General features: G+C 49.2%; 1 protein-coding gene across 1 annotated transcript in view; it reads right to left on the minus strand.

Annotated features, from left to right (window-relative positions):
- MEGF9 (multiple EGF like domains 9) overlaps nucleotides 1–1,273 on the minus strand; it is a 90,399-nt gene extending 89,126 nt beyond the window's left edge. Inside the window, exon 1 of the mRNA XM_060608850.3 lies at nucleotides 485–1,273. Coding sequence (XP_060464833.2) covers nucleotides 485–1,094 — 610 coding nt within the window. The 5' untranslated portion in view covers nucleotides 1,095–1,273. The remainder of the gene's footprint in view (nucleotides 1–484) is intronic.
- Between the last annotated feature and the right edge of the window lie 12,310 nt (nucleotides 1,274–13,583).

Here is a 13,583-nt window from a genome sequence, read left to right on the forward strand (position 1 = left end):
GGAGAAATGAGCAAGGAAACGGAAGCTCTGGAAGGAACCCCTTACACTCAGTTTTCGACCCGTTGGTTGAAGGAGGTACCGTGCTGGCTTTCAAACTTCCCGAAATAACCCCGGCGGAGAGGCAGGGCGAGCGAACCGAACCCAAAAGTTTGCGCCCCTTCGGGGGTCTCCGACAGAGGCCAGGAAGCCCCGTTTGGAAGGGAGATGCGATGCCTTCCGCACCGCAGCCGCCCCCCTCCCTGGGAAGCACAGCCCAGGGGGGGACAAAAGACTTTCCAGATTGGGGAGGGGGGCCGGGGGGGGGGGGCGGGCGAGCTGGAGCTCGGACCTCCCCCCCCCCCTCCGGGAGTCGAGATCTGGGGAAACTTTGGGGCGAGGGACGGTCAATCGCGGGCACCCAGCCCAACCCTGGAGGCCCCGGGGCTGGGAGCCGGGTGGGCAGCCGCGGGGCTGGGTGCAGCCGGCGAGGGGCGCGGGGACTCACCTGGGGGAGGGGGAGAGGGCGCCTCGGTGGCAGGTGGGGTGGGCGGGACGCCGCTGCCGCCGGGGAGCACGGGGGTCGGGGTGAGCGGAGTGGTGGGCGCCGGAATGGTGGTCGCTACAGGGGTGGTCGGCGCCGGGCCAGTGCTCGTCGAGAGGGTGGTCGGCGCGGGTCCGGTGGTCGCGCGAGGGGCGGTCGGCGTACGGTCCACCGCCGGGGGGGCGGTGGGCGAGGGGCTGAGCGGCGCCTGGAAGGTGGTCGCGGCGGGTCCGGCCGTCGCCCGAGGAGGGGTGGTCTCCGGGGACTGGGCTGAGGAGGACGCAGCCAGGGGCCGGTGGACAGTAGTGCGCGGCGCTCCGGTCCGCGGGGCCTGGGCCGTGGGAGGCGTCGCCTTAGAGAAAGGGCGACTGGGCTCGCCCCCTAGCCCCGGGCCCGGCGACGCGTCCACCTGCCCCGCGGCCCCGCCGCCACCGGTGACATTCCCCGCCGGGGTTGTCGAGGCGGCGGCGGCGGCGGCGGCGGCGGCGGCGGCGGCGGCGGCGGCGCAGCACAACAGGGCGACGGCGCCCAGGCTCGGCAGGCTCCTCATGGCGCGCTCGGCTCCTCCATTCATTCATTCAGTCATTCAGTCGGTCGGTCAGTCATCTTCTCCTCCCTGCGCTCGGACCAGGGAAGCCGCCGCAGCCGCCACCGCCACCGGGCGCACCATCGCCACCTCCCTCTGACAGGCGGCCGGCCCCGCGGGCGGGCCCCAGCGCGGAGGGAGAGACCGGGCCGAGCGCGGACAGCCCGCCCTCTCCGATTGGCAGCCTCGCCCGGCCAATGGGCGGTCACGCTGGCCCACGTGACACACCCGCTTCCCGGCCTCTTTGTAGCCCCGCGGGCCAATCAGATGGCGTCGAGGGGAGGGGGCGGAGTTAAGGCGGGAGGAGGGTGGTACGAGCCCCGCTCCAGCCCTTCGGGCTCGCGGCAGCCCCGGCTTTGTCTGCCCAAGGAGCGGGGCGCGGGCCGCGGGCATCGGGCGCCGCGGAGCAGACAAAGGACGCGCCCCGCGCGGCAGACGCCGGGCCAAGTCGTCTGCTCCACTGGGCGGCGAGAGCGACCCGGGGCGGGGAATCCGCTCTCGGGAGCTCCCCCGCCCTCTTGAACAATGGGGCGCCGGCGACGCACCCGGGCTCGGGTGGAGACAGGGCTGGAACCCCCGCCGTGGGCGAGGGCGACAGCAGCGACGATGTAGAGCTCAGCATTGATTGTGCTGCCCGAGATAAGCCTGGTCTCGACCCCGCGAGGTCTGTGGTGCCATTCCCATTTCAGGGATGGGGAAACTGAGGCCCATGCTGAGAGTTCCACTGAACCAAGACCCACGCCCCGATCAGACACCTGCTGCGGGCCGGACGCTGTGCCAGGCAGGACGGGGTGGGGTGGGGTACTAGAGACTCATCCGGAGCCGAAGGTACAAGCTTCCTGCGTAGGGGAGACAGACTCACGTGTACACTTTAACCTAACCCCACCCCCCCCACCCCGGGAGAGAATGGGCTCCGACCCGACTGAACCTCAGCGTCCTGTTTCCTGCTGAGTGGTTTTGCGGCCTGAGCGCAGTTTTTCTCACCTCTAAAATGGGCATGATAGACACGTAACACCCCCACACCACCTGTCACGGAGACGAGAATTAAGTAACGTACTGAAAAGGGCTTAACCTAGTCCCCGGCCCGCAGTAAACCCTCATTAATGCTAACTAATCTCCGCGTGCTGTGTTCGGACAAGCCCCACGCCACAGCCCTGATGTGTCCCCTAGCCGCCTGCCTACTGCAGGGATTGGGGTGCGGCTGCTAGCCGAGCTTGGCCCTGGGTGACACCGAACCCCCTATAAAGCTGGAACTCCGACGCGCAGCCTCGCACCATCTGCCCAGGATCCAGAGCTTGCTCAGGCGATGCAGCTTCTGGGGAGAGCCAGGCGGGGCGGGTTTGTCATCTGACAGGACTTAATCCCAGCCCCGACGCCAACCCATTCCTGGCCTCTCCTACGTGATGCTTGCCTTTGTGCATGCTTTCCCATTAGTCATTGGCCTCCAACCAGAAAGGCGGGATGAGATTTGTATGTGAACTTGGGTATATGTTAATTTAAAAATGCATTTATTCACCTGCATGAGTAGTAGGTGGGGAGAGGATATGTATGTGCTTGTGGATGAGAGCGTAAACATCTTTGTGAGTCTTTGTGTACAAAGATTACATGGATTTGTGTGAGCGTATGGGGGCTAGTGTCTATTTCTGTGTATTATGTATTTTAAGTATCTGCACATGTGCTGATGTATGTGTTATGTATGTTTTCTATAGGGTTTGTTTCTTTTTATGTGTATATGGGTGTGTGTTGGTAGGTCTGCCTATGTAAGTAAGAGTGGGGGCAAAATGAGAGGGGGGTGCGTAGGTGTTCTGGTTTCAGACCAGTATTTAGCAAGTGCAATTCAGGATTCTGTTTTTACTTCTCTTGCGGAAGGAGGTAGACAGGTCAGCCCCTTCCCCATATTCTCTTGCTGATTCTTTCTGCTTTTCAAACCCCAATCAAAACACCATATCCTCTAAGAGATTTCCTTGGATCTCTGAGGAGGAATTAAACTCCCCCTTCCCATTTGCCAACTGCCCTTTGTTTATTCATTGGTTATAGTCCTAATCTATCAATCTAAACTCCCCCCTGCCTCCTCCTAAAGGGATTAAGGATGGCTTTCAGAAATATATACAACAGGGTAAATTGAACTGCCCACCTGGCTTTTTTACTTCTCACAGGCATGCATCAGCCATAATACTAGAACTTAGAATTTATGTGTCTGTCTCTCCCATTAGGCTGTTCTCTGTGTTCTTAGTGCCTAGCAGGGGTAATATGTGTAAGCACTAATCCATGCTGATAGAATTGTATTAAATTGAAAAGAGATCCTGTGGTGGCATGGAAAGAGCTTGTATCTTGAGAGTCAGACAGATCTGGCTCATGACTGCCAGCTCTGTGACCTTGGAAGAAACCTTTTACCTCTCTGGGCCTCAGTGTTCTCATCTATAGTGTGGGATCAATAAATTCTGTCTCACTTAGAGGAGCTAAGGATTGAAGAGAACGTTTCCCCTGAGCCTGGTATACAGAAGGCACTCGATCTGTGTAGTTCATTTTTCATTTACACCTGAGCTAACTTTGAGCCTTGTTGGCTGAAGAACCACAAAAAAAAAAAAAAAAAAAAACCCTCTGTGTCATAACTTCCCCATTAGGTGACATGGCCTGACAGTTGCCTTACCAGCTATCTGCAAGATATAGCTGGAAAATGCTGGTTTGGCCCTAAGATGTGCTAGATCAGAGATTCTCTGGCAGTAGGGGAGAAAAGCTGATACAGCTTCTTTGCCTGGAGAATCACAACGACAAGAAATCCTTACCAATGTGCTCTAGGCCAGCACTTGGCCTCATACAAGGATATGCCCAGGCTTCTAAGATGAGCTAATTACCCTGTAACGTGTATAGAAAATGTTGAACTATTTTGAAAGGTAATTTAAGTGTATTCATTTTGGTTCGTTCAATATTTAATTCTTTAAATTTTTTGCTCTGCCTTTATCTCTAAACGACAAGATAACTTTTTTTTTTTATTTCTTAGGAATAATATTTTATGTTTAAAAACCAGAAACACCTTAAGAATCCAATGTGAGACAGAAGCGTTATTATGAACGTTCCGTTTACTCATATAAAGTCATTGTCAGGGTTGCTATGAAGAAAGCATAGTAAATATTAATAATAGATCATTGAGCTCTTACCGTGTGCTAGATATTACACTAAAGGCTATGCATGAAATATTTTGTTTAATCTTAAAAAAAAAAAGGAAGTAGGCACTATTATTATTCTTATTTTATAGATAAGGAAACTAGGGCACAGAGAGGTTAAGTAACTTGCCCAAGGTCACTAAGTAAGTGATAGAGCTAGAAATCAAACTGAGGTTGGCTGGCTCTAGTAGTTCCCTTAACAACTATGCTGTAAAGGGAAAATGCTTATGATACAGTGTTAAAAAGAAACTGGGAAAAATTATAGCTGTGACTCTGTGTGCAACAATGTTGACTGGCACTTTTCCTGTTGCTCCAGGACTGTGGCTAAGACCCAGGGCTGTCAACCCACCCCTGACACGTAGGGCCACTAGACTTAATGAGGGGGGCCACAGAACAGCAGGGGTCAGAGAGGACCTTGTCAGAGCAGATGAGCAGCCCGAACTTTCTCCTGTAGGCAGGAGATTCCTCTTTGTATGCTCAGTACCTAGCATGACGTCATATACACAGAAGTAGCTCAAGAATTGTTTGTTGAGCCAAATGGAGTCTTACAAGTGACAGACACTGTTCTAGGAGTTTGGCATTCATAACATATTTATTCCCCAAAGGTAGGGCTGTCCCGGTACTTGAAAGAACAGGAAATTGAGCCTCTGAGTTGTTAAGGGATTTGCCCAAGGTCTGCTCAGCTCCAAAGCCCTGGCTCTTCTTGAGACTCCAAAATCCATTAATGTGGCCACTATGTGTTGCACGCAGTAGGGAGTCAATGAACACATACTGAAAAAAAAAAAAAAAGAAAAAGGAGACACACACACCAAATCTTATTCTCCTGCGAGAGAGAATTTAAGAAAAGAGAAGCTTTGGGAGTACGAATAGAAGAGAAAGCATAATAATATAATAGATGTGGCTCAGCAAAATAACCTCATCTCCCAGATTCCAATAAAACAGGAAAACTTTCCCCTTTCTGGTTTCATTGAAACAGTAATGCTGACATGGACGATTTCTAATCCTGCTGGAGCCTGGCCTCCTATCAGATGTGGCTTAAATGCAAGATTTGGCATCATCTGCAGGCAACTTTAGGATTATTGGGGCCACTATCAACAAGCCTGCCCAGCAAAGGACAGTTAACAGAGAGCTCACAGAGAGGGAAGTACAAATGGCTAAAAAACATGAAACGCTATATATTCAACTTAAGAATCAAAGATTTGCCCATTGAAACAATGAGTTACCTTTTTTTTTTTTTTTATACCTGATTTGGCAGTTTAAAAACTGGTGATACTTGCTGATGAGGCAGTGCCTCGATCTGTTGATAGGAATGTAAAGTGATAGAACTTTTCCAGGAAATCCTAAAAACGTCTGCCCTCTTTGGCTAATTATTTCCACGTTTAAGAATATATTCAAGGGATATAAACATCCAGATGTAACTAAAGATTTACGTACCTGAATGTTCATCAAAATGTTATCGATAATAGTGAAAATTAGAAAAATCTAAACAGGTTACAGTTAGCGATAGGTTAAGTACTTTGTGCTGTATGACCTCCCTGTGTTGGGCCACTATACATCTATAAAAATGATGTTCATGAAGGCAATTCTTACAATATAAAGCAGTGGAAAAAATAGGTTGCCAGTACACATCTCGTAGAATGGCCAAAATCTGGACACTGACAACACCAAATGCTGGTGAGGGTGTGGGGCAACAGGAACTCTCACTCACTGTTGGTGGGAATGCAAAATGGCCCGGCCACTTTGGAAGACAGTTTGGTGGTTTCTTACAAAACTAAAAATATTCTTACGTACGATCCAACAATTGTGCTCCTTGGTATTTACCCAAAGGAACTGAGAGCATATGTCCAGACAAAAACCTGCCCACAGATCTTTATAGCAGCTTTGTTCATAATCGCCAAAACTTGGGAGCAGCCACAATATCCTCCAGTCGGTGAATGTACATCCAGACAACAGAATAGTATTCGGCGCTAGAAAAACAATGAGTTATCCAGCCATGAACAGATATGCAGGAAACTGAAATGCATATTACTGAGTGAAAGAAACAAATCTGAGAGGAAGACATACGGTATGATCCCAGCTATATGACATTCTGGAAAAGGCACAGTTGTGGAGACAATTATATATTATAATGAAGGATACGTGTTCATTACACATTTGTCCCAACCCATAAAATGTTAATACCAGAATGAACCACAATGTAAACTATGAGCTTAGGGTGACTATGATGTGTCAGTGTAGGTTTGTTAATTGTAACAAACGTACCGCTCCGGTGGGGGATGTTGACAATAGGGGAGGCTGTGCATATGTTGGGGCAGAGGGTATATGGGAAACTTCTGTATCTTTCTCTCAATTTTGCTGCGAACCTAAAACTGCTCTAAAAATACAGTCTTATTGGGCGCCTGGGTGGCGCAGTCGGTTAAGCGTCCGGCTTCAGCCAGGTCACGATCTCGCAGTCCGTGAGTTCGAGCCCCGTGTCAGGCTCTGGGCTGACGGCTCGGAGCCTGGAGCCTGTTTCCGATTCTGTGTCTCCTTCTCTCTCTGCCCCTCCCCCGTTCATGCTCTGTCTCTCTCTGTCCCAAAAATAAATAAAAAACGTTGAAAAAAAAAAATTAAAAAAAAAATACAGTCTTATTTAAAAAAAAAAAAGGTGACTATACTAGGATCCCAATTACATAAAAGAATATATGCATAAAATAAATGACCAAAAGGAAATACACCAATATAGAAATAATCTTTGTCTCTGAATGATTGCTTTGCTACTGTCTAAAGCTTTTCTCCTCATGCTTTTTTGCATTGTCCACATTTTTTATTTACAACGAGCACATGTTACTTCAATCAGGAATAGCCAGCAATAGAATTCATTTGGATCTGGGGATATACCCACCAAGCACATCATTGATCTGCCTCCATGGTATCCCTTAGGATAGTAAGAGGGAGAAAGTCCTAAGTCATAAACTCACAGTAACTGCAAAGCACCTTCTCCAAACAATGAATTTAAATTTTGAAATCCTACTTCAAAGCCCTTCCAGAAGATGCTAAAAATAAGCTCAGAAAAGCATTTGCTGCAGTTCTTGGAGATCTATTGAAGGACGTCATTCAGAGTGGGCACCAAGTCAAACCCTCGCTCGTCATCAGTGTTGGCTGTAGAGCAAAGAATGTGAACCATTTCGGGGAGGAATGGGGCCAAAGCTTCATAAATAACTCCTTCCCTTAGAATGCTATAATTGTAATAAAGGGGATTATTGACAGGTGCCCAGAGCTTTTGCAATCATTATCTTACTGGAGCTTTGCAAACACTCTGGAGGGAAGATGGTGGTAGTAACAGTGTGATGACAATAATAAAGACTAACATTTACCGAGCACCTTCTTATATGCCAGGCATCAGTGTTAACCACTTCGTGTACATCACCCCCTTTTTCAGTCTTATACTGTAACGTAGAAGAAGTGATCATCTCCAATTTATAGGTCGGTATATTGTCACTTAAAGAAGTCAAGTGGCGGGACACCTGGGTGGCTCAGTCGGTTAAGCATTCGACTTCGGCTCAGGTCATGATCTCGTGGTTTGTTAAGTTTGGACCCCACACCGGGCTCTCTGCTGTCAGCATGGAGCCCGCTTTGGATCCACTGTCCCCCTCTTTCTGCCCCTCCCCCCTCAAATAAATCAACATTAAAAAAAAAAAAAGTCAAATGTCTTGTCCAAGGTCACCAAACCGATAAACGGAAGAACTGGGATTTAGAGCCATTTAGTCAATCCTCAAGTCCAGAGTGATTCCCAATGCTTTACTGAACTTCCTCAACTTTGATTGCTTTTATTGCTATTATTAGGAGAGAAATTAGTATAGCAGTAGAGTGCTGAGTTCAATGCCAGTCTTACGAGCTGTGTAACCTTGGACAAGTCACTTTAGCTCTGTGTCTCAACTTCCTCCTCTGTAGAATGAAGATCATCATATCCATCTTATAGGGCTCAAGGTCAAACAATGTATAGGAAAGTGTTGAGCCAAAGCCTGCCCCAGAGTAAACACTCAAATAACACTGGAACATATTTGATTTTCCTAAACCTTGTCTTCTCACATAGTGGGTCAAGTGCAGGAGAGTACAATGTCCTTGGGGTCAGAACTTCTAAACTCTCAGAGGAATCATACTCCCTGATCTACCTCTATGACCTCACCCTTCTTGAAGACCCCTCCTTCGTTAGAGTGGGCACCTGTACTGGAGGTGTACCTAGCATCTAGGACTGGCAGAGGGGCAGGAGTGGGCAGTTGACTCCTCAGGCACCCCTGACAAATCCAGGCAACCCTGACAAATCCTTGTTGAACTGTTCTGAAGTAGCTGTGTCAATTTCATGCTGGTTTCTGAAGGCTGTTTGATAAGGAAACCCAGTCCTGGAGGAGCAAATGTTTCCCTGAAAAAGCCACAGAAAGAGCAAATATCAGAGTGGGAGGGGCTTATGAATCAGGCCCTCTAAACCTGTCCCTGTACAGAAAATAAACCAAGATCCAGAGAAAGAAAGGGCTTTGAGAGGTCCTTCACTGCACATGAGTAACCAAGCTGGGGTCAGATCCACACCCTCTGACCCTCAGGCCACCATCAGAACCACATCGTTCCTTACAGAGGGGCAGCTAAGGGCCAGCAAGGGACCTAGAGTTCGCTGGCTGCAAAGTCCATGGCCTTCCCACCCACAGCACTGCCCTTCTGGCTTCTGGTCCAGGGTTCTTTGTGTCACCAGGGTCTCTCTCCAGGCACTTTCCTCCTGGAATCACAGAAATGGTGCCCTGCTGCCAGCTTTATATCAATGCTCAAGACAGTACGTTAAGCGATGACAATAATCGGGGTCTGCTCTCAGGCAGCAGTCAGGAACGGCAAAATCTTCCAAATTAGGCCACATTGTTGTAAGGGAGCTAGAAACAACATCTTTGCCATTCCATCAGGCCTAAATTAGAACAGCACTGAAGAGGGTCCTGGGACATCCAGCCTGCTGCCGGGCCTGTGGCTCTGATTTCCTTTCTCAAACAATCACTGCACTTTTCTTACAATCGTTCGGTGTTTACTGGGTGTGCGTGATGCCTGAAGTGCAGCCCAGAATTTGGAATTGGATGTAATCCTTAGCCACATGCTGGCAGTGCTACTTGTTTAGAAATAGGAACCTTGGAATCTCTGCCATCCAGTCCCATGTTAAGAGAATTAGTCTATGAATCAGCCCAGCTGGGTTCCCAGGGCAGAGTCTATCTCCCTACACTGAGAAATGATCTAGTGGGAAAAGTCCATGACCTAGAGGACCTGGCCACACTACTTCCAGCCTATGTTACCTAGGGCACACATCAACCTGTCTACACTTTGGTTTTGCCATTGTCAAGTGAGCATATAATGCATGGCACGGTCTACCCATTGTGTTGCTAGAAGGATTCCGTCATTCATTCAGCAGATTCAGCAGAAATATACTGAACACTGATCTAGAGATACCTTAGTGAACAAGCCAAACACACACACACACACACACACACACACACACACACACACAGTACCCTGCACCGTGATGCATACCGTATCGCGAGTCAGAGAGTCAGTTAACAAATAAATGAATAATAGCAAGATATTCACAGATAAATAATAGGCAGTCCAAAGGAGAGCAACAGGGTGCTGGGACACAGAATGACTGGGAGACATCCCCTCAGCTTGGTCAGGGGAAGTCTCTCTGAGATGTGACATTCAACCTGAAATCTAAAGAAGTGACTCTGCAGAAAGCAGAAGTAACAGCAAGTGCAGGTCTATGAGGTGGGGAAGGATCTGGAAGGAGACCAGAACAGTGAAGCCTACAGAGTGAAGGGGAAGGGATGGGGTAGGAGGTGACTATGCAGAGCTCTATAGCCATGCCAGTGCATGGGATTTTCCTCTAAGAGCAACGGGAAGTCCAGGGAGAGTGTGAAGGAGGGGGGGTGAAGGCAGATCGCAGGGCGGCAAGGGCAGGAGCCCTGGAAGCAGTGAGAAGGCTGAGTCGCCCAGGGGTGAGAAGACGGTGGCCTGGGACTGGCCTAGAGGCACATGCAGGATCAATTTTGGATGCGGACTTGTCAAGACTTGCTATTGGATTGGGTGTGGCGTGAGGGAAAGAAAGAAATCAAGAATGATTTCTAGATCACAGAATCAATGGGTCACTCATACGTTCACCAAACATCCAGCAAGCAGATAGATTCTCCTGCCCCCCCCGGGCTTGGTGTTGCAGCTAAAAGGCCATGAAGATCTCAGCTTAGGGAGATGGACCAGAAAATGGGAAGTGTACGCATTTAAATAAGTGCAGTACATGTTAGACAACCCCTAACTCTGCTGAGGGAAAAGAATCAAAGAAGTCCTCCAAAGGGAGGGAAATTTGAGCTGAGTCTGGGAAGAGAACTGGAATGAGGAGGAAAAGGGTTTTGGGGTCACAGATCACAATAACAGTAGTCGTGGTAGGTGCTAATATTTGTGAAATCCTAACAACGGGCTGGGTACTGTTACAAGCACAAATTACCTCCCTTACTCCTCACATAAGAACTCTATGAGTAGAGGGGCACCTGGGTGGCTCGTCGGGTGAGTGTCCGCCTTCAGCTCAGGTCATGATCTTGCAGTTCGTGCGTTCAAGCCCAGCGTCAGGCTCTCTGCTGTCAGTGCAGAGCCCACGTTGGATCCTCTGTTCCCCATTCTCTCTCTTCCCCTTCTCCTCCCCCCCCCCCTCTCTCTCTCTCTCTCTCTCTCTCTCTCAAATAAAAAAGAACACTATGAGTAGATACCCTCGTCATCATCTCTGCTTTATGGAGGAGGCAACTGAGGCACGGTTAACCGCTGCTGTAGAACTCACCGCCCCACAAACCGCCTCTCTGGGAGGGAACCGTGCGTTAAGGTTTGACAAGCGCAGAAAGTAGAGGGCGTAGGAAGGCAGAAGTCAAGGGAAGGTGAGATCAATGACACAGAAGTATTTTGCAAACTATAAAGCACTGCCCCCAAGCAGATTACCATGACTGTTATTAAATAACTGGCCTCCCCTCTGAGAGAAACAAAGGTTTCTCAGCAGTGCCTCTGGAGTATCGGAAGACAGTGGCTGCTTGGAGGGCCTGTCCAAACAGAAGGAATCTCAGGGGATGGGGGGATGTGGCCCTGACTGTGAGTAGGGAAGCGGCAGGTGCGGGCTCCAGTCCTAATGCTGCCCCTAGCTTACTACGCGGCTTTGGATGAGTCACTTCTCCAGCCTCGTCTTCCCCATCTGGAGGATGGACGGAAGGAGGAAGGAGTGGGGGGATTCTAAGGGCTTTTCCAGCCTTTGCATTTTGAACAATCGTTCCTGCTATTGGTGTTCTGCTTCTCATACGGACAACAGAGGAACTTCTGCGTCCGCGAGAGGCCCTTTACCAAAGCAAAATGCCATGTAGGACGGGAGGGGCACCTTCCAGAAACCAGGACCCACGCTGCAAGGGAAGCCTATGGCTTATGTCCCCTGAGTCCACAGATGTCCAAGTCAAACACACCTGGATCCTCCTGGAAGGAGGACACTGGTTTCCAGGCCCCGTAAGTCCCGCCCATTCCCATCCCTTTAAATCCTTCAGGGGAGTCTAAGCAGCACAGACAGTATTTCAGACACCACTTCTGAGGATACCAGAAGATGCTGATTACATCCAGTGGGGTCCTGTTTGGGGTTTTCTGTGAATCAAAGCCCTCAGGGCTTTCTCACACGTGCCGCTACAGGCTCAATCTTGTGCCACTGGTTTTGGATCCATTGCCCTGGAATAAAAAGTGTGCACTTGGGATGCAGCAATTGAATCCTTCTCCTCGTAGTGATCTTTCTCCATAGTGAGAAAAGACTCAGAGGCCTGCAAGAGACCCTTTTCCATCCAAGTAATGCAATCCGAACCCTTCTTGCTGACACAGAACTTTGCAAACTGTAACGCACTTTCATGCATTATTAATTCACATATTATTCCTTTTGTACCTCAAACAATTCCTGAACTGGTTTGCACGGGGTAGGCTTGCCAGATAAAGTACAAGATGCCAGTTACGTTTGAATTTCAGATAAACGATGAATAATTTTGTAGGTTAAGTATGTCCCAAATATTGCATGGGATGTACTCAGGCTAAAATGTTATTCACTATTTATCAGAAATTCACATTTCACGAGGTATCCGTTCATTTACTAAATCTAGCAACCTTGGACAGGGATCATTCGCCCCATTTTGCAGAACTGGGGCTCGGAGGAGTAAAAGGGTCTATCTAAACTCCTTGGGAGAAGGGACTGTGTCTGATTCGTTTTTTTAATTTTAGTATTTGTTTATTTTTTAAACATGAAAAATATATTCCCCTAAGCCAGTGTATCAGTCCCTTTGGTGATGATCTAAAAGATTTATGCCTCGTGAAAACCCTACTCCTCTGGGAATCTACGTGTAGATAAGTATGTTTGTGGTTGTATAGATAAGTATGTTGCATAGAGCATTAAGAAGTTAATGATTCATCTTTAATCCCTAGATCCCAACCTGCAGTTAGCTCAGAGAAGATTGCTAGGGAAATGCTTACTCAGCTTTTGGGCTTTCTGAGCCTCTCATTCCTTCAGGAACCCCCCATGGGGTAAAAGAAAGGGCTGGCTCAGGACAGAGAATAGTCACAGGAACTCAGAGTTAGGCTTCCCTATTCTTCCTAGGGGGTTGTACTGACGATTAATTCAGATGTATTTCAGGAAAGCAGAGTGAAACTATAGAACATCATGCATTTAGCATAGGGCATCATGAAAATGCTCTTTTGCAGAATACTCATCTCCCAATCCTGTTTTAGGATCGAAGGGAGGGCTGCCCGGGGCTGCCACAGCCAGGGCGGTCATGGCATAAAAGCTACCAAAGGCGCTACCAAAGACAGAGCACAAAGTCCCTCTCCTGCCCTCTGGATGAGCAGACCAGTCAGTGGCGCGACAGGCGGGGTGTAGGGGGGGGCGGGGGCTGGCAGCCTCCAGGGTGACTTTGGACTAGCTTCAGCTCATCTGTCTCATGATGGACACCTCAGGCCCTGCCCACTGACGGAGCACATACTGATGGCATCTGCCCAGCCAGAGCTGTGAATAAACACAGACACTCTGTGAAGGTTTGAGCAGCTGATGCTGGAGGTCAGGGGTCTTGGCTCCTTGCCAGGCCGTCAACTAAAACACGTGAACTGCTGAAGAGTCGGAGCCTGGGTGAGCCTGTTTTTCACATCCGAGGCTCAGTGGCAAAGTCCCAGGGTTAGGAGAGCAAATGTTAGGGTTAGGAGAGAGGGCCTTAGAAGCATCTAGGTCGAATCCAAACATTCTCACTTTTTCCAGAAA

Source organism: Panthera onca, chromosome D4 (assembly GCF_046562875.1).
Source record: "Panthera onca isolate mPanOnc1 chromosome D4, mPanOnc1 haplotype 2, whole genome shotgun sequence".
In the NCBI taxonomy this organism is placed as follows: Eukaryota; Metazoa; Chordata; class Mammalia; order Carnivora; family Felidae; genus Panthera; species Panthera onca.